Source organism: Gorilla gorilla, chromosome 10 (genome assembly GCF_029281585.2).
Source record: "Gorilla gorilla gorilla isolate KB3781 chromosome 10, NHGRI_mGorGor1-v2.1_pri, whole genome shotgun sequence".
Lineage (NCBI taxonomy): Eukaryota > Metazoa > Chordata > Mammalia > Primates > Hominidae > Gorilla > Gorilla gorilla.
Genome location: NC_073234.2, coordinates 96,923,924 through 96,946,436, shown reverse-complemented (window position 1 = coordinate 96,946,436; position 22,513 = coordinate 96,923,924). Strand labels below are relative to the sequence as shown.

The window sequence follows — 22,513 nt, the reverse complement described above, 5'->3', positions numbered from 1 at the left end:
TGGAAAAGATACATCTTAAGAAATTTGTGGTAGTGGTCTGTCTGTAGCGATTAAAATGGGTATGTTATTTACCCTTCATGTAAAGTGGTAGCCATTGCCTGAAAACCAATGATTGATAACATAAGCACATTAAATTTTATTTGAGGTGTGATATTGTAATATATATATATAATTTTCGATTGAAATAGTTTTATGATAAATTGAAAGCAATCAAACTAAGAATGAAGTTTCTTCACAACCAAAAATAATCTTGGAAAGCTATTTGGCAAACTAAAGAAAGATGTTAAAATATACTAACCAAAAGTGTGAAAATGTGACTCAACATTTCATATCTTTTTTTTTCCAAACAGGAATGTTCTAATTTTATTTGATTTTATAGGAAAAGGATGATGACCAGATTAAGTGTCTTTACTAATTTTACTTGAAAAAACTGTTTGTAAATACAAATACACACCTAGCACAGTTACCTCTTATGTCCTGAAATGCGTTCAGCCATATTTTCCCAACCATTCCATGCCATTTCATTTTGTTTCAAACATTATTTCTCTTTTTGGAAAGCCTTTAACCTCCTGCTTTTGCCGTGGTCACCCTGACATATGCCTGGAGTTCAGTGATTTCCAGATGAACTCAGTATACATTACATCAAGTCAATGGTTAGTATTTGTCAAACTACATTGCAGTTGTTTTGCTACTTAACTACCTCTCCTTAGCTGGTATCTCTCCCACAAAATTTAAAGTTCCTAAAGCACTGATATTGTATCTGATAATCCTGTCCCCAAAGCCTGGAAACAATACCAGGCAAATTTAAGACATTTGGTAATTAGTCTTTGATTAATGCATAGTTGAATGAATAAATAAATAAACGAATAAATGTGGAAGAGAAAGGAAAACAGTAAGGGACAGGTGTAATGGACAGGGCTTTTTTTTTTTTTTTTTAGTCAGAATAGTGATTCTGTCCTTGAAAAAGGTATTCTACTTTCTTAAATATCAATGTTCTCATATGTAAAATCAATATATTACCCAGGCCAAATGACAGTGTATGGCCATGTCATACCCAGGCCATACATACCCAGGCCAATTAAATGCCATGTGTCCATGTCTGACACACAAGTACTGAATGTTAGTTCTTTCTTCCTTTCTAGATTTTCAGGTAATGTAGCCCATGAAGTCACCCTAATTAATAAGCCTAAATTAATGTCCACATTTGCTTATATTCTTTAGAATGGATTTGATATATATAATGCTCTTAAAGTAATTTTTCAAAAAGTGTATCTGTTTTTTTCCTCCAATATAATAAAAGCTCCTCAAATGTAAACATACTTTTGTGTTTACCATGAGTACAAAGGCCATGGTAAACACAAGACCAAGTTCTGGTTTACCAAGAACAGTCTTCGTGTCTATTGTCTGAAATAATGATTGATCGTTCTTCTTTTCCCCTCAAATATGTGCCAGTTACACTATAAATTATCTACTATATGCAATTAATATCCATAGCTCTCTAGGGATAACTGTACTGTTTTATTTTTAAAAATGTGTTATTTAACAAAACACATTTAAAATCAATTTTGCTAAATATAAATATCAAAAACTATAATTTTAAAATGAATGAATAAAACTACATATATATAAATTACATGTTTGAATTGACATATTTTCATTTTTCTAAGTAATTATTCCAGAGAATGGTTTGAGCAAGTCCCCATTTCCAGAACTTTTATGGTGACACCTTTCTCTTTAATTACCAATTCATTTAAAAAAAATTTAATAAAATCTTAAACACAAACTTATGAGGAAAGAATTAGTTTTTTAATTGAGTAACTGAACATAGTTTATAAACACTGTATTTACTTATTATTTTATTCTTGTGAAATTTGGAACTTCCTGAAACCCATTACATCAAATAGCACTAGCAATTTGGAGAATATGGTTGCTTTTGAGAATGTATTCTTTGTATATTTCATGTAAATAAAGGTGAAGAACAGGCGGGTGCGGTGGCTCATGACCAACAATTTGGGAGGCTGACGCAGTAGGATCTCTTGAGGCCAGGAGTTTGAGACCAGCCTAGGCAACATAGCAAGACCCTGTCTTTATAAAAAATAAAATAAAATAAACAGCCAAGTGTGGTGGCACACTCCTGTAGTCCCAGCTACTAGGGACACTGTGGATCACTTGAGCCCAGGAGTTCAATGCTGCAATGAGCTGTGCTCACATCACTGCACTCCAGCCTGGGTGACAAGAGCAAGACCCTCCCTCTCTCTCTCTAAAAAAAAGACCAAGTTCTGGTTTACCAAGAACAGTCTTCATGTCTATTGTCTGAAATAATGAGTGATCGTTCTTCTTTTCCCCTCAAATATGTGCCAGTTACACTATAAATTATCTACTATATGCAGTTAATGAGACATTGCAATTAATGCAAGACATTGCAGAGAATGGAGACAAATTAGGGTCTTACTACCTTAATTTTATTTAAATGTTACAGAAGACTTTGAGTGAGGCAATATTATCCCCATTTCATAAGTGAGGAGATTGAGGCTTATTAAGGAACAATGAACTCAGCGTGGTCACTGAATTTTTTCCTTTACATTCTGAGCATATGCTGAAGTTTTGAATTTCTAATAAGACTATGACAAAGCTGATTTTTAATTTTTGATTATATTGATTAGAAATGATGTTTAAAGCAATTACTTAGCCATATTGTGTAAGCAGCACATTCATTGAGTCAACATTTATCAACCACCTGAAACGTATTTGATTGCAGGGATAGATGTTTGATAATTATTTAAAATTAAGGTATGAAGACTGTCCGAGAAATACAAGGACATAGATATTTGCAGGGGATTCATTCTCTTCTTCTATATGTACCCTTTTCTAAAATTTGTTATTCTGAGAACAGTGCAGCAATTAAGGAGTTCTGTCTGCATTTAAATCAATCTTCTCTTTCAGAGTGTATGTTTCTCATGAATCTTAACTGTGTCGCATTACCCCAGGGTCTCAAAACTTCAAGGACCAAAATAAGAAACCACTCAAATTATAGATTTAGGTGTTAGGAAAGTGAATGACTTTAATAGCTACATAAGAAATCCTTTTTGAAAGCCAGATGTTTTCTGGTTGTTAGCTTTCAACAAAATCGGAGGTTGATTTAATCAAGTTATTTAATGATTATTATAAAATATATCTTTATTCTAGTATATATGCAGAAGAAATCAGAAAATTTGAGTAATATTCCTGATAAAAACCATAACAACACAACCTTTTTTCTTTTCCATCTACTTACTTCTGGGAACAGAGTTTCTCAACAATAAATCTACAAAACTGAAAATTAGGACTCTGTCTAATTCTAATAGGATGTTTGAACTGAAACATAAGCTAGTTTAAAAAAGATAAAACTCCAGTTGTATCATACAAACATACATTTTTTGTGTTATCCAGACATAATATTGTATTTTCTATGTTTATCAGCATTTTAATATATTTATTCTCTTCTGGTACATTGTATGGTAATAATATTTGTGAATGCTACTCATTTCAAGAGGCAAGTTTTAACACTTACAACCATATAGTCATTTAAAATTTAAAAAGAAAAATATTTTAAGTGCATATTATATAATTTTGCAGCAACAAAATATAATATTACTGATAAAATACTTTAAGGCACACAATATAGAAAGATAGTACAATATAGTAAAATAAAATTATGTGCAGGAGAGAAGGAAAAAAGTTGAAGGAATAAAAGGGATGGTATAAAATTTCAATTTTTAAGAGCTCTTGAGTTTTTTAATAGAAGATGGGCATTAAATTGCTAGATCATCTTTATTCCATTTGATTCATTTAAATGAGTATCATCTGTCAATACCTATGAGGTACTGTAATTTAAATCTCTTAAAATATTTAAATTTTGACAAAGAGAGGCTTCATAGTTTTTCAAACTGTATGTACCTAAGGGTACAAACCAGCCAGGTTTGGAAAGTACAGTACTAGATGAGATGTTGGGCATGGAACTTAGCACAGCTCTGAGCCTGCTCCAAGACTGTTCAGTTCCTGCCCATTAGGACTTCTTGGGCCTGACTGAATGGGGCTTCCCTACAGAAAAAAAATGTGTCAAATGTCCCTGACTAAATTTAATACTTATTATTTCCTTTAGGCAGTTAACATGAGTTAAAGGGATGTGTTTTTTAGTGAGACAGAAACTTCTCCATCTTCCAGCAATTCCAACTCTCATGGCTTTCAGAATGAGAATGATGGGACCGTACCTTGATATATAAGCTTTGGCCTCAACCACAATGGACAATGAATAATTCTACATCTTGGCAATTTTTAGACCTGGACAACACCTTCCCTATTGCTACCAGGCAGAAGAGAAAATTGAGTTGTTTCCAAATAGACATTCAGAATTACGAGATAACATTATTATCAAAATAATCATAGGAAAAAATGTTCTGGAAAAATTGTATACTTTGGCAATTTCAGTAACATTTAGAATAAAGCATTGTACTTAAAATAATTATATATTAGTAGTACTATTTCTCCCTCCTGCCTCTTTTAACATTAATCTATACTATTTTCATCTCCTCCCCCACTAAAGAAATATGAAAAAGAAAGTGTATTCTTATTGGCTGGAAAGATTCGTAATTCCCAGCTAAAATAAAATAGTTTTCTGGCTGATGCAAATGCAGCAAATACATGAGATTATATTAAGAATATGTGATATTTTACCAAAAACATTTGATTTATGAGTTCCTCTACAATAACAAGGGATCTGGTGAATTTTCTGATCTCAATTGTGTTAGACCCAGTTTACAGGTAAACATAAAAGTACATGGAATTTATATTTGCATGGTAAAAATCTATTTGACAAACATTTTTTTTTCTTAAAACTTTGCTCTTAAACCTTGAGGTTTCTGTTTGAAGGATTATTTCTACTCACAACTCTGTGGGGAACATGAGTTACATGGCCTCGCTAACCATAAGAGGAAGTAAGATCCTAACACGTATCTAGAATATTTCACATATATAACTTATTTCCACAGCTAGTAAATCTATATAGTCATTTAAAAATTTTGATTATCGTTTGAATAAATCCCATGTGGACTAAGATATCAGAAGGGAAAAATATTAATTTGAAAAAATTGAATAATATAGCTGCTTAAAAATTACTGGAAAATAAAACATAAATTTTCAAGTTTACTCACAATAATAATTAGAGTTATAGTTAAGGAAATAAATAGTTTCAGGAAATCATAAGTGATTTATGCAAGAGAAAACCATTTTAAAAAAATAATCATTGAGTGCTCTAAAAACAAAAGGATGGGAGCATGTCAAGGGACACAGGAGACAACCTGAAATAAAGGAGCTACCAATGATTAAAGCTGGGACAATATGAAAAACACATTAAATTATGTAATATTAAATTTCAAACCAGAGTGTAAAGTAAATATACATGAGTCTATACTGTTGTAAGTAAATAACTGAAAAAGTAAATAATTGAAGGAAAAGAGGCCAGCCATTACAGAAGAAATCTATTTAATGTATGTAGATACTCTGTCTTCCAAGGGGCCAAGCTTAATTTCCGCCATTTCTTACCAACCTTGTTGAGGGTATACTACTTTCCAAATAATAGAGTATGGGAAAGGGAAAATAGTAACTTTATAGTAGAGAAACCAGGCAAAAACTTTGTTTGTCAAATGACAAAGGTTGACATCATTAATAATGTTATCTGGATGTCATGTACCACTAATATGATGTGATTGAGGACACTTCACCTTTGCGGTATGCTTATCCATTCATAGCCCAGTGTAATCAGGATGAAAACAGGCAAACATGTATGATTTCATGGGATTAGGGGATATCCTATGGTACATTTGGCCAGTTCCTCTCCAGACCATCAAGGTCATGAGAAAGAAAGAAAAGCTGTCACACACCAAAAGAAACTGGAGAGACAAGACAACTAAGTAAATATGGTATCCTGAATTTGAACCTAAAATACAAAGAGCACATTAATGTCAATACTAGTAAAATCCAAGTAAAGTATTGAGTTTAGTTAATAATAATACACTAACATCAGTTTCTTAGTTTTGACAAGTGTCCCATAGTTAATGTAAGATAACAGTTAGAAAAACTGAATGAAGGGTATACAGGAATTCTCTGTACTTTCTTTGCAGATTTTCTATAAATCAGAAATTATTCCCAAATTAAGATTTTATTAAAATAATTTTCTGGTTTATTTAGCAGTTTGCTAGTTAAATAATTACCTACACACTTAATTTATCAGAATGTAGGAGTCCCATCTAAAGAACTGAGGATCACTTTTCTGCATCCTTTCCATTGATGTTGTAAACTTCATGCATAATTGGAGAATCAGAAATACTAATGAATAATAATTTAGGTTGTATGTGTAAATCATCATCCTTTACAGCCTTCAGGTTTAAAGTAGGTGGTTTTTATTATGTATGACTATGTCATCTTAGATACATTCACAAAGACACCACTTTTGGCTTATTCTGTTTCCTATCCTACTGAAGTCTCCACATTTGAACGATGTGTAAATGGAACATTTATTTTTACCTCTAAAAGTTGTCAAGTCATCTGAATATGATCTTTTATACAAATTGAAGAATTTGTTAAAGATATACAAAAAGAACATATTTTGCAACAAAACCTACATGTTTGCATTCAATATTTTTGGATTTTTGAGTTGAAAATCTTCATGTGTATTAAATATTTTTATTAATTCTTGTGTGTATATATGTATATGAAATAAGGTTGTGATTATTTAAAACAAATATGTGGTACTTTTTGAAGCACTGATTGTCAAACATAATGATTTTTTAGCTAAGATGGGGAAATGAGATAATAATAATTTCATTCGTATTCATGACATTCTATAGCAGTTCAGAAAAGTGGAAAATATTTGGTACATTTTATTTGATAGTACTCCTAGTATATACAGTCTTACTGAATTGTATGCAATTGCCTCTTAATATCCAGGCCAGCTGTAACATCTGTAATATACTTTGATCTATAAATTATAAAATAACTCCCTTTAAAAAAAAAAGGCTTTGTAAAAAAAAAAAAAATCACATCTTGTTGAAAAGTCTGGGAGTGACTAAAAGATTTAGAAAGATACAGGAATAAGAGTGATAAAACAGCAATTTGTTACTAAATAGAGCTTTAAACAGTATATGAAACATGCTTCAGGTTAGTCAGAAGAGGTCCTCTGAATACACTGTGCATGCTTCCCTGAAGTGAAACTGTATGTTATTGGTTAACCAGGATATTTAGCATAATCACTCTGCTAGACTGTGGTGGAGGGAGGTGATTATCACTGAGAACAGATGGGCAGGTCCACAGCACTGCCAGATTCTGCACAAGCTCCATTTATCGTTGGTTCTTGCTTTTTTCCTTCTGTGTTTTTAATTTTTTAAAAAACATTGTATGTTCTAGAGAACTAGCTTCACAAAAGGTCGGTGGCTGATGATCTTTCAGCTAAGATTTCAAATGTAGAAGAACGATTCAAAATGCTATCACTGTGTATGTAAGAAGGATGGGGCAGATTTCATTTTACCCTCTAGTCTCCCTCAATGCATGCACGGATTTATCTGTACGCTAAGCTCTCTGCTCTGCATCTGTAGCTCCTTGTGGATTATATTGTCTCAGTGATCAGAAATGATTTTCTCGGATATGAACACCGTTTCTGGCTCCCCTAAAGTGCATCCTCCTAATGGGACCCGGTTTTACACTTTTCAAGTAAGTGTGCTTTAAATGGCTTCACTACTTAGTAAGTTAATGTATTGTCAAACTTTTAACAAAGTGCTATATAAAGGAAGAAAGACTTAAAAAGCTTGGAAGTATTGAAGAAAATGTATGGAATGAATAATGTGCATGTCAGTTTAATCTACTTTAAACTGTGGGTATAGGATGGCATTAGGAGTCTCTGTGAATTAAAAAAAAAATAGTGAACACAGTTTTCCACAGGAATTTTTAAATCTGCTACAGTGTCATCCTTGAAGGTTTATGAGATGTGTTGTGTCTCCTGATATTGTTATTTGTGGTTATAATATGGTAAACATTGTAGAGTTACTTTCCTTGTGTGTCGCAGAAAGAGTAAGGTTAAAACACATTTTATGAACTTTGCAAACTAAGTCCTCTTGGCTTAGAAAAATATTTTGCATTTCATATACACAGTTTAACATAATTCCCATTATTTAATTTTCTTATGTGTATAACATAAGGACAATAAACAATACAGGAGGTTTGAGAACCAAGTTTAGTATGCTTTCCAATTTGAAATAGAATAGAAACTCATTAAGATGGAAGATTTTCTGTGTTATCGAAAAGTCAAAATGATTTATAATATAAATGTGAGTTACAAAGCTGTTACCTACTAAATGTATTTCAATTGCCTGTTAATAAATCAGCCATCAGTCTAGAAAATGGCTAAGTCTAAACTAGATCAGATTCTATCTTCTTTTTATCTTCAAATTGTGCCTTTCATTCCTAAGGTTTACTTTGTAATTCAGTCATATCATCGTTACATGAAAAAGAAACTTGATATTCTTTTCCCTGTATATTTTACATTATGGAAACATAAACAGCCTGACATTTAATTATTCTGGCTGTATAATTATACCATACTTGGAAAAAATAAGTATAACGGCCTAGAGAATTAATATAATAAAGGTGGTCAGAATTTTTTGAAGGGATCTCTAAATAAATGCACATCTGAATTATAAGTCTCTTGCCTTTGCAAACTGTAGGCAGTAGATATAATTACTCTTTCTCTCTCCTCTTTCTATACTTCTATTTTTAATTCTGTTGCCTCTTCTGTTTTGCACTGATGTCTACTGATAGTCTGTGGTTTTACGAAATATATTCTCTTCCTACTGGTGATCTGCTTATTGTGGCAGTGATTCAAAATGCAAGTGCCCTGGGGCTGCTGTACAGAATTATTACTTTTTTTCTCCTCTGTACACTGAGATATGAACACCTCTTACAATATCCTGCAGCTGGCTCTTTGGGTAGCATTTGACATTAGGTATTCTACTTCAGTCTCTTAAAGTTTAAGGGTCAGTTCATTCCATATGCTCGGTCATGACAGAGGCTTTTTACAATTCTTTCAGTAAAGATCTTACTGACACCTTTCTTGGCAGGTGACTTTCTTTGAAAACACACTGCAACAATTTTTAACTACCCCCTTTTTGTCGATAATAACATATTCTTGTAAAAACCGTAGGAATTAAGATAAGATATAAATTTTACCAAACATAAACTCTGTTCTTCTACATTTTTAATTTCCTAAAATATTTGATCCTGAGATCTATAACAGACAATATGTGTTTAAGTTTTGATGTTTATCTTTTTGTTGCTATTGTCATTTGTTTTTGCCTTTGGTGGAAGAAAGAGAGAAAGAAGGTTTTTAAAGCACAAAGATTAAGGTATATAATAGTCAACTCTTGGCTTTTTTTTTCCAAAAGAAAGAATTAAATGATTATTACAATTATACTGAATGATTATTAGAATTATATATTGATTATAAAGAATTAAATGATTTTCTTACCTATATACATTAACCCATATTGAGGCAGCATATTTTCTTTGGTTGAAATGCTATAAAAACAAATAAGATGCTGTAAAGTAACAGACCATTTGTCAAAAACTGTATCTTGAGAAAATGATTAAATTTTCAAAAATGGTTGTCATTATGAAATGGTGCAAATGTACTTCTAAAATGATTCTGCATCAAGGAGTTGGGATTTTAATGCTTACTTCCTTAAAATAATTCTAGCACAGGAGTTAACATATGCAAATATATTTAAGAGAGCTTAGCATGAATAATACTGTGTTTTAGCTCCATATTCTCATTAAACATCCAAACTATCCTGTCATTTTTTTCTGACACGGCATGCTATCACATTTTAAGAGTAGGATTTAGAATGTATTTGACCTAAGCAGTTCAAAGGTGAAAAGGCAACAAATAAGAAGTTGAAGGATATTCTTAGTACAAGACCTTGCTCTTCATTGCATCTTTAATTTAGAAAAACACATTCATACTTCTGTTCAAACACATATGCCTTTTTTAATAGAATATGTAACACTCAATTTAAGCTAATTCCCTTATGTGTGAATCATCAGTTTTATATTACTGTGAATATACTTGTGCCTGCGGTTTTCTACTCAGAGGTGCCTGGACCCTGGATGATGCCAGCACTCAATTTGCACTGTATGTCTAATGAATGACTTCTCATCAAAAGTGAAGTTCTAGAGTGTAGTTTCTAAAATGCCCTTAAATTGACAAAAGTTAAAATTAAGAGCTACTAGAGGAAAATAATATTTGCAGTATTCTTATGCATTAGAAGTGTCAATTTGTAGGACTCAAATATATACAAATGGAAAACCTACTTTAAAACAAACATATATATATGTTTGTTTAAAGTATATATATATAAATATATATATTTATATATATATAAACACAGTGAATTTTGTTACCTTTATGTCCATAAAAATGATGTCTCAACATGATTCTACATTTGTTCTTTCATAGCTTTATCTTTGTAAATAACACCATCTATTTGCTCTACTAACCCTACTGAGTGGTTAATCATAACTTAATGTGTTCCTCCTCCCAGATATCCTGGCCACCACCATGGCTCCCCTCGTTTCCTAGAAATTAAATAGCTTCACTCAGCTGTTTTCAAACCATATCTGCACAGTCCTAAACTTTCATGGGAGTTTGTCAGTAGTTGCTAGCAACAGCAGGGAAAAGATTTTTATTTTATTTTATTTTTATTTTTAGACAGCATCTTGCTCTGTTGCCCAGGCTGGAGTGCAGTGGCCCGGTAAAAGCTCACTGTAGCCTCAGCCTCCCAGGCTCAAGCGATCCTCCCACCTTAGCCCCACAAGTAGCTGGGACTATAGGCACACACCACCACACCCAGTTACTTTTTTAATGTTCTGTATAGATGGAAGTCTCACTATATTTTCCAGGGTCTTGAACTCCTGGGCTCAAGCAATCCTCCAACATTGGCCTCCCAAAGTGCTAGGATTACAGGAGTGAGCCACCCCACCAGGCTAAGAAACATTCTTTTGAGGCTCACAAAGTTTCTCTATTCTACATTTACATTTTTTATTCATGAGTTCTCTGTGAAAACTTTCATAAATAACAACAGTGTGTTACTATCACATACAAAACAAAACGAAGTTCGCAACCCATTTCTTCAAACCAAAGGAATAATTTCTGATAGAAGGCATTTTATCTCCTGGGCCCATAGAAGAATTATTTCTGTTTAAGATATATTTATTTATTTGTTTAGCCATTGAATCCTAGCATTAATAACATTATCTGTCAGAACTATGTATAGAAGTGGCTAACTCTTCATACCTACTGAAAGCAAGAGAAAGAAACTTTACTATAGGTTTGGAAACATAGTAACCTCCTGCTTCCGTGCTTAAAATACTTCTCTTCTCCAACCATTCTGGCACCAGACACTGGTTTTCTGGAAGACAATTTTTCCATGAACTTGAGAGGGGGATGGGAAGGGATGGTTTCAGGGAAGGGATCTAAGATGTTCCATCTTAGATCATCAGGCATGAGATTTCTGTAAGGCAGGTGCAACATAGATCCCTCACAAGCACAGTTCACGATAAGGTTCACACTCCTATGAGCATCTAATGCCACCACTGATCTGACAGGAGGCAGAGCTCAGGCGGTCATGTGAGTAATGGGGAGCAGCTGTAAATACAGATGAAGCTTTGCTCACTTGCCCACTGCTCACCTTCTGTTCTGCAGCCTAGTTCCTAACAGGCCGTGGACAGGTACCACCAGTTGGGATCACTGCCTTAAATGATAGAAATTATCTTCCCAGCTTGGCATAAAAAAGACCTTCCTGATATGGGACACACTCTACTTTCTTTCCTAAAAAGTTGTTTGCATGCTTTTCTGTGTGATTGTCTTTGCCTCTTCACTCAAAGTGCCCACTGGAAAATTTTTCTTAAAGACTTATCTCACATGCTACCTCCTCTGTGAAGCCTTCACCCATTCCTGCACACTGTATTAAATGCCTTTTGTAAAAAATCCTCTTTATTTGTTCATACTGCTACCAAAACAAATTTTATGCTTTGTTATAATCCCCAAGACCATTTTATTAAGCTGTATTCCTCATACATGGAGACCAATAATATGTGTGTAAGGTGGAAAATATATTTCAAAAATAAATGATTTACCTATTAAAATTTAACACAGTAAGCAACTAATTATTATTTTTTAACTATATAGGCAGTTAGTGAGACGTAACTATTTATTAATAGGGATAGTATCTAAAGATGTATAAATGTAAATTTGCTTGTGTACCACACAAAGTAAGATTATTAAAAATATGCAACAGATACATGAGTGACCAAGGAAAATTTTTAATTTTATTGTTTTTTAATATTTCTATGGTAGCTAGCCAAAGCCTTTTTGAGGATTTTTAATACCTCTTTGCCATTTTTATTAATTGGCGTTTTTCTTATTTTACCAAGAGAACTTTAAATTTTTATTGTATATAGTCTCATACTTGGCAGATAGGATTAGCACCTGAAATAGGAGACTGATATGTAAACTGAAAATCTCAATTGCATGAAGAAATTTTATTCAAAAAGATACTTAGCTGGGCATGGTGGCTCATGCCTGTGTTCTCAGCACTTTGCAAGGCCGAGGCAAGTGGAACTCCTGAGCTCAGGAGTTCAAGACCAGCTTAGGCAACACAGAGAAACCCCGTCTCTATCAAAAATACAAAAAAATTAGCTGGGCATGGTGGTACACACCTGTGGTCAAAGCTACTTGGGAGACTGAGGTCGGAGGATCGCTTGAGCCTGGGATGCAGAGGTTGCAGTGAGCCAAGATCGCACCAGTGAATTCCAACCTGGGTGACAGAGTGATACCCTGTGTATTAGTTCGTTTTCATGCTGCTGATAAAGATATACCCAAGACTGTGAAGAAAAAGAGGTTTAGTAGACTTACAGTTCCCTGTGACTGAGGAGGCCTTACAATCATGGTGGAAGGCAAAGAGGAGCAATTCATGTCTTAAGTGGATGGCAGTAGGCAAAGAGAGAGCTTGTGCTCTTCTTTTTAAAACCGTCAGATCTCATGAGACTCATTCACTATCATGAGAATAATAAAGGAAAGACCCACCACCATAATTCAACCACACCCCACTGGGTTCCTTCCACAACATGTAGGAAGTGTGGGAGTTACAATTAAAGGTGAGATTTGGATGGGGACAGAATCAAACCATATTTTTCCACCCCAGACCCATCCCAAATGTCTTGTTCTCACATTTTAAAACCAATCATGCCTTCCCAACAGTCCCCCAAAATCTTAACTCATTTCAGCATTAACTCAAAAGTCCACAGTCCAAAGTCTTACCTGAGACAAGGCAAGTTTCTTCTGCCTATGAGCCTGTAAAATCAAAAGCAAGTTGCATACTTCCTAAATACCATGGGGGCACAGGCATTGGGTTAACACAGCCATTCCAAACAGGAGAAATTGGCCAAAACAAAAGGACTACAGGCCCCATGCAAGTCTGAAATCCAGCAGGGCAGTCAAATCTTAAAGCTCCAAAATGATCTCCTTTGACTTCATGTCTCACATCCATTCATGCTGATGCAAGAGGTGTGTTCCCATGGTTGTGGGCAATTCCGCCCCTATGGCTTTACAGGTACAGCCTCCTTCCTGGCTGTTTTTATGGGCCAGTGTTGAGTGCCTGTGGCTTTTCCAGGTGTACAGTGCAAGGTGTCAGTGGATCTACTATTCTGGGGTCTGGAGGCAAGCAATGGTGGTTCCCCAGTAGAGACTGACCCCACATTTTTTTCTGCACTGCCGTAGCAGAGGTTCTCCATGAGGACCCCACCCCTGCAGAAAACTTCTGCCTGAGCATCCAGGCATTTCCATACATCCTGTGAAATCTAGGCAGAAGGTCCCAAACCTCAATTCTTGACTTCTGTGCACCCACAGGCTCAACAGCATGTGGAAGCTGCCAAGGCTTCAGGCTTCCACCCTCTGAAGCAACAACCTGAGCTGAACTTTGGCCCCTTTTAATCACAGCTGGTGTAGCTGGGACGTAGGGCACCAAGTCCCTAGACTGCACATAGCAGAAGGACCCTGGGCCCGGCCCATGAAAACACTTTTTCCTCTTCTACCTCTGGGCCTGCGATGAGAGGGGCTGCCACAAAAGTCTCTGACATGCCCTGGAGACATTTTCACTATTGTCTCGGGGATTAACATTCAGCTTCTTGTTACTTATGCAAATTCCTGCAGCCAGCTTGAATTTCTCCTCAGAAAATGGGTTTTTCTTTTCTATAGCATTGTCAGGCTGCACATTTTCAAAACTTTTGTGCTCTGTTTCCCTTTTAAAACTAAGTGCCTTTAACAACACCCAAGTCACCTCTTGAATGCTTTGCTGCTTTGAAATTTCTTCTGCCAGATATCCTAAATCATCTCTCTCAAGTTCAAAGTTCCACAAATCTTTAGGGCAAGGGCAAAATGCCACCAGTCTCTTTGCTAAAACATAACAAGGGTCACCTTTGCTCCAGTTCCCAAAAGGATCCTCATCTCCATCTGAGACCACCTCAGCCTGGATTTTATTGTCCATATCATTATCAGCATTTTGGTCAAAGTCATTCAGCAAGTCTCTAGGAAGTTCCAAATTGTCCCACATTTTCCTGTCTTCTTCTGAGCCCTCCAAACTGTTCCAACCTCTGCCAGTTATCCAGTTCCAAAGATGCCTCCACATTTTCAATTATCTTTTCAGTAATACCCCACTCCTGGTACCAATTTACTGTATTAGTCCGTTTTCACACTGCTGATAAAGACATACCCAAGACTGGGAAGAAAAAGACGTTTAATGGACTTAACAGCTCCACATGGCTGAGGAGGCCTTACAGTCATGGTGGGAGGCAAGGAAGAGCAAATGACATCTTAAATACATGGTGGCAGGCAAAGAGAGAGAGCTTGGGCAGGGAAACTCCCATTTTTAAAACTGTCAGATCTCGTGAGACTCATTCACTATCATGAGAACAGCACAGGAAAGACCCACCCCCATAATTCAATCACCTCCCACCGGGTTCCTCCCACAACACATGGAAATTGAGAGAGTTAAAATTCAAGGTGAGATTTGGGTGGGGACACAGCCAAACCCTATCACCCTGTTTCAAAAATAAATAAATAGATAAATAAAATCGGAAAGAAAATAAAAAAGAAAAAGAAAAAAGATACTAATGGTAATTAGTATATGGATAGCATCATATCTCTGTAATCAAATGAGGTTGAGGTAATTCTGGCTTTTCATCAAAGAACAAGATTTTCTACATTCTATCATTTTGTTGTTACCTAAGAGTCTGCCATTATTTTTCTATTATTTGGAGGACCATATAACTTCTTATGGTAGATAAATTTTAAATCCATCTGGAAATACCTCTCAGAATGCTTGGCATATGTTATGTGTTCAAATAAAATTAATGAAGACAGAGTAACAATATACAGATGATACAAAATACCTCTTAGCTGCAAGATTACCTAGTAATATAGGCAGAGTTTCCCAGCCAAGAGAGAGAATCAGTATTTTGCTCTGTCACCCAATTGTATGCATTCATGCTTATGAATGGCAGAGATAATACAAGAGATGTTTAAAATAACTGGAACATAACATAGAGACAGGAAATGGCTAAAAATAAAGTATGCAACCTCCAAAATATAAAGATAGCTTTAACTGTAATCCCTAAGACCTTGGATTTGGGTTTAAGAATTTTCAGTGAGGAGTGAAAAAAAAGCTTGGATTTGCTGTTAGAATACTGGATGTTTCCTTGGTTGGGATTTGGACGAGAACAGAGGGAACAATTCAGTAGTTTTTAAAAAAAATGCAGATGAGTTGTCATGATTTCCCACTTAGAGATGAAAAAATGAAGGTCCATAAAGGTACCCAAATCAGCATTTAATAATGCAAAGAGGGAGTAATATAGTTTGTCTGAATCCAGAGCTATAAAACACAAAAATCCATGCTCTTTCCATTATATTCTGCTGCCTAAACTGTTAATTATTACATGCAGCAACAAAAGTATTCTAAACTATGTAATTTCCAATACTGTTTACCTATTAGGGCAGACATTTACAGAAATTTGTCTCCATAACTTGAAAACATTGTCTCACTGGATTTTTAAATTTAAGGCTTTTATTTAACTACACCCCCTCATTTAATCGTTACTGATAGTATTTTCCTAGTTGCAAATACATATTTATTATAATCAAATTTCCAATAAACTTATATCCTGAAATTGCACTGAAAGAAATAAAGGGAAACTCAAGGAAAACATCTGTCATAAATACACACCTTTGTTTTTTTAAGAATGTTCTGTATATCAGTGATAGCAACCATAGAAATCAATGAGTAGCCTTTGGGGCTCCAGATAGGAAGTTATAACTCTTCCATTTGCAGAAGTCTCTACCTAATACAAGTTAGCTAGGCTGTATATTATATGAGGGCAGGTGCTGCATCCTTATTCTCATTGTTAATTCACAGACATCAAGCAGATTGCCTAATACAAAACCATGATTAGTAAATAGGTGATGAATTTTATTACAAATTAAAAAGAAGAATGTTTTACTTAGTGTCATATAGTCATTGCTGGTATTCTGATTTAGTGCAACCTCCTTAAAATCACATAAATGCTTTTATGATTCTCAGGTTTAGGCATACAAATGTATTTCACTTATACCTAGCTAAAATAACTCTATGTTTCAGGTATCATCTGGAGGGGAAAGAAATTGGAAGTATGTAAATGACTTGGCAAGTTCTTGATATAAAGTATTTAATACACTGAGTACAGTCCAGGTGGTTAGAAAGAGCCCAATAAAGCAGCTACTGAAACAGTGGTTTCAGTGGTATGGTATGGTCCATAGATCACACTAGAGTTGGCAAGGTTGTGAGCTAATAAAAGAGAAAGTGAAACATATTTAATGGGTATAATAAATATAATTCAAAAGAATTTATAAAGTTGCTGAATATTATAAGAGGCAAAAGAGGAAAGGTCAGGCTTATCTTTAATATATCTAGTGAAGGAGAGATGAATATGGAGAAGGAGCCGTTTGGAAAACAATATATTAAGTTCAGTTTTGAACAGATTGATTAGACAGCTGGAAACACAGGTTTGGCTCTCAGGAAAGAGGTCTGTCTGAGTAGTAGACGTTAATGTGGGAGACATCTGGTTACTGGGTAGAGGAAGCCATGGAAGTAGATGAAATGGCTTTAGCAAAGAATGAGGAGATTGGGAGTAGGGTGGGGCCGGACACATTCACTTACACAGAATTATCATTATTATGAGTGTGTGTGCTTGGTTTACTTTGTAAGTACATTTTGGAAGTTGTTTTCCTTATCACCCTTCCTTGAATATTACCCCTGAAGTTAATTCAAGTTAGATACTCCTGACTCCTAAATGTGTGTATTAGCTTTATTTTATAAATACTTTCTGGAAGCTTATATTCCCATTCAACCCCATCCTGGAATATTATCCCTGAAACTTACTTCAAGATAAATTCTCCTGTTCTTATACTTCCTTACCATAATAAAGATATGTGTATTGCATTATTATACTACCCTTAGTTTTTTGCTTGTCTCTCTGCACCACTAGATTGGGAATTCCTAGAGAGCATATAATTTATTTCACTTAACTGGTCACATTTTTATTGACACCTAGCATAATGCCTGTCATATAGAAAGTTTCTATTCTTTTTGAATGAATAAATGAATTCATATTTAAATTTTAGACTAAAATTAGTTTGCTAACTTTGACACACCTTGTTGTGAGGCACCATTATGTCAGACTTCAACAATGTTGAGAAAAACACTAGGCCCCTGCACTCAAGGATCTTAGAGTTACCCCAAGGAAAACTATCAAGAAGTCACAATAGCATATTATTCTGTTCTCTAGAGTAGACAGATAAACAGAAATGCTTTGACTTTAAATGTACATACAGACAATATTATTATAAATTGGGTAATTTCAATTACATAATTCTACTTCCAAATTTACTTTTAATTCTAGTTCATATTTAACTTTGCTACCATTTTTATTGCTTTTTCCTTTTATATTTTCAAAATATTTTACAAATAACAGGAATTATTCTAAAAAAATTCATAATAGTTAAGAGCATTAATGTATTAGTCCATTTCCACACTGGTATAAAGAATACTACCCAAGATTGGGTAATTTATAAAGAAAAGATGTTTAATTAACTCACAGTTCCACATGGGTAGAGAGGCCTCAGGAAACTTATAATCATGGTGGAAGGGGAAGAAGGCACGTCTTACAAGTGGCAGGCAAGAGAGAGAAAGTGTGAAGGAAGAACTGTCAAGCATTTATAAAACCATCAGATCTCATGAGAACTCACTATCACAAGACCAGGATAGGGGGAACTGCCACCATGATCCAATCACTCCCCTCCCTCGACACATGGGAATTACAGGTCCTTCCCTCTACATGTGAGGATTACAATTCAAGATGATATTTGGATGGGGAAACAGATCCAAACCATATCAATGACCATTGGAATTAAATACATTATTCAAAAACAGGTTCTACGATTTGCTAGAGTGTGACTATAAGCAAGTGAAATTATTTCTCTATTTTTACTTTCCTAAACCATTGGAAAATAATAAAAATATTTAGGTCGTAAGGTTATTCTAAAAGCTCAATGGAATATATATGGAATCTTGTAAAAGTATTTACTTCCAGTAAAGATGGAACTCAAGATTAACTATTGTTTTAATGATGAAGATACTTTTTAAATAATAGCATTATTTATTTCAAGATTACAAATAATCTTTTTATTGGCTCATCTTAAATTTAGAGAAATGTAATGTTAAGTGAGCACAGGCACTACTTTAAGTATTTTATATATCAATTAGGGAAGCTCAGTAAAATATATTGACTTGTCAAGATAGTTATAATATATACATTATTTTGTGCTTATATAAGTTTTCAGAATACTAAGTATCCTTTTGAAAGTGTTCTTGTATTTCTTTTATAAATGCATTTCTTGTGTATTTTTAAATTGTGTTATATAATTCATTTTGAAGTTTACCATATTGAATCTTTGTTATGACTTTTATTACCATCTTAGTTTTATATTCATAAATATGTACATTAAAATTACCAATTTCTGAATTTAGCTAATTTTAAAATATAATTTACTGTATCTACAAATTAAAAGAGAATAGCTGACTTTGTATGCTAAGTGCTGCATACAACATGTAAAGATTTAAATAAATTTGTATCAGTGGGAGTCAGAAAGAGTCAATGCTATTACTGGCATGTTAAAAGAATATCACAAACTGATATTTTAAGTTATATCAAAAAGCAAACCTCAGCAACTTTAAATAGAAAACTGGACAATGACACTAGGAAGCAATGAACATAACCTAATTATTGTATCGTAAATATTCTTGATTGTAATTATTTTGGTGAAGAAAAGACACATGATTCATAGAAAACATTGTATTTATTGGTTGTTTTCTACAAAATAAAATTAATGCAAAAACAACAGTTCTGAACTACAATGTAATGTTTGTATATACAGTCATACAACCACTTAATGACATTGTGGTCAATGACAAAGTGCATATATAATGGTGGTCCTATAAGATTACAATGCAACTGAAAAATTCCTATCACAAAGTGACATCATAGCCATCATAATATCATAGCCATCATAACATCATACACATAACGTCATAGCACAATGCATCATGCTGGTGGTGATGCTGGTGTAAACAAACCTACTATGCTGCAAGTCATATGAAGGTATAGCACATACAATTATGTACAGTACATAATAACTTGATAATGATAATAAACATCTATGTTACTGGTTTATACATTTACTATACGATATTTTAATTGATATTTTGGAGTGTACTTCTACTTATTAAAAAAAACTTAACTGTGAAATAGTCTCAGGCAGGTACTTCAGGAAGAATTCCAGAAGAAGGCACTATTATCATAGGTGGTGACAGCTCTGTGGGTGTTATTGTTCCTGAAGACCTTCTTGTAAGACAAAATGTGGAGGTGGACGACAATGGTGGCGATGATCATGAGCCTGTGTGGGCCTGGGCTAATGTGCATGTCTGTGTCTTATTTTTAATTTAAAAGTTTAAAAAGTAAAAACAAAAATCAAATAGAAAAGAAGCTTATAGAATACGGATATAAAGAAAGAAAATATTTTTGTCCAGCTATACAATGTGTTTATGTTTTAAGCTAAGTGTTATTACAGAAGAGTCAAAAAGTGAAAAAAATAACCTAAAGTTTATAAAGTAAAACAGTTACAGTAAGCTAGGGCTAATTTATCATTGAAGGAAGAAAAATATGTTTTGTATATTTAGTGTAGCCCAAGTGTACATCGTTTACTATGCCTGCAGTAGTGTACAGTAATGTCCTAGGCCTTCACATTCACCAACCACTCACTCACCAATTCACCCAGAGCAATTTGCAGTCCTGCAAGTTCCATTTATGGTAAGTGCCCTATATTTATTCTTTTTTATTCTTTTATGCTATATATTTATGCTTTTTATTCTTTTATATATATTATATATTAATTATATTTATATATAATATATAATTATATAATATATTATATATAAATATAATTAATATATAATTATAAATATAATTATATTATATTTATAATTATAAAATATGTAAATATAATAAATTTATTATATATAATAAATATATATTATATATAATGCTTTTTATTCTTTTATGCTATATATTTACCATATGTTTTAGATAAGCCTTATATATATTTAGATATACAATTACTACCATATTACAATGCCTACAGTAATCACTACAGTAGCATGCTGTACAGGTTTGTGGCCTAGGAGCAGTAAGCTATGCCATATAGGCTAGATGCGTAGTAGGCTACACCATCTAGATTTATGTATTGTGTCGTGATGTTTACATGACAAAATCACCTAATTACGCACTTCTCAGAACACAAGCCAGTCATTAGACGATGTATAACCATAGCATACTTTATCCTGTACTTCTGTCTTCTTTGGCACATTATTATTCTGCTCTTTTTAAGATGATCCAGCTTTGAGGTTATAATAGGACTATAAGAAGCCATAGGTGTAGTTGGTTGATGTTACACAGATGCTGAAAATGAAGCCGTCTTTGAAATCCTAAATGATATATGGCATCATAAATAAAATATTATACATTAACTGTATTTCAAGCATTATAATTTATCACTGTCTGACTACATTATTTGTTTTAACACAATTTTGTTTAATGTTAAATATTTAATATATAAGGAATCACATGTTTTAACAACAATATATTTCAAATATTTGCATACACTGTTCTTTCATTCAGGAAACACTTATCAAGAACTTGCTTTAGATGTGAAATATATTTTCAGGGAGCAGTTTTTGTAAAGCATTAGAGGTTAAAACAAATATTTTAATAGACGATTGTAATATGCAGTTATATTGTGCTAAAAGAATCAGTTAATTCCAAATGTGTCAATTGAGAAAGAATTTGAGGAAGAATCTTATTCTTTAAAAAGTCATGAGGAATTTTGAAATAATTATATTACAAAAACATAAGTAAAGAAGTATTTTATTAATACATACATACCAGCCATGGTTTATGGCTGGCCAATGGGCCATGAACTGAGGGACCATTCTAGACAGAGCTTCTCCATGGCAGACATTCCCTAGAATTTTTGTTTTCTTTACCTTCTTGAGGTTCTAAAACATACTGTGGACCCTAGGCCTCCAGATCTTTAGTGATGCCATTCCCTGTCTCCATGTTGTGTTATGCACACATAGACACACTCATTTAGTACAACCCATTTGTGATGGTAATTATGAAGAATACTCCATCAGCTAAGAGCCTTGCTCTTAGAACAGGCTAGTTTCTGTTTTAGCATGTTTTACTGGAAAAAGCAATGGCCAATTTGTTTTAATAAATCTTAAACATCCTATATTTATTTTTTAAAATATTCTTCTAGGTTATTTGCATGACAAGAAGGAAAATATGTATTTTCTCTGATTTTTACTGTATTTATTGATAGAAGGCAGAGAATGCTGAAGAAATTGAAAAGGGTGAGGTTAAGAGCTGGAACATAAACCTTGTAGTGACTAATGCTTCATTTTCTTAGAAAAAAAAGGAAAAGAGAAGATGGGTAAAGAGACGTAATAAAACTTGATAGAAAGCATTTTGAAACAGTTTACATCAAATGGCTTTATCCTAATCACTGTGCCAAAAGTAAATGGCACAGGAATGACGTTGCATGCTTCAGGAGAGTGGGAAATACTGGAAATAATGTCTTTTTGGGGGATAATAGATGTTAGCAGCAATGAGAGTCAAGGTGCAATTGGAAGCATAAATGTGTAGCTGTCTTTTAAGTAGATTTCTGTGATTATCTTTCTAAACAGAATTGAAATGGAAATACGTATTGGCAGATGCCACAAAATAT

At 33.8% G+C, this 22,513-nt stretch overlaps 1 protein-coding gene across 23 annotated transcripts in view; it reads left to right on the top strand.

Moving 5' to 3' along the window:
* The window catches only part of PPFIA2 (PTPRF interacting protein alpha 2), a 499,610-nt gene that overhangs the window by 153,100 nt on the left and 323,997 nt on the right, over positions 1 to 22,513 (top strand). For 3 of the 23 annotated variants that reach the window (XM_031016698.3, XM_031016697.3, XM_055358847.2), the window contains exon 1: positions 7,283 to 7,743. The exons of 19 other annotated variants lie outside the window; for them this stretch is intronic. In XM_031016698.3, coding sequence (XP_030872558.2) covers positions 7,663 to 7,743 — 81 coding nt within the window. In that variant the 5' untranslated portion in view covers positions 7,283 to 7,662. Of the gene's footprint in view, positions 1 to 7,282; positions 7,744 to 22,513 lie in introns of those variants that run through there. One more of the 23 variants, XM_055358851.2, reaches the window with a different exon arrangement.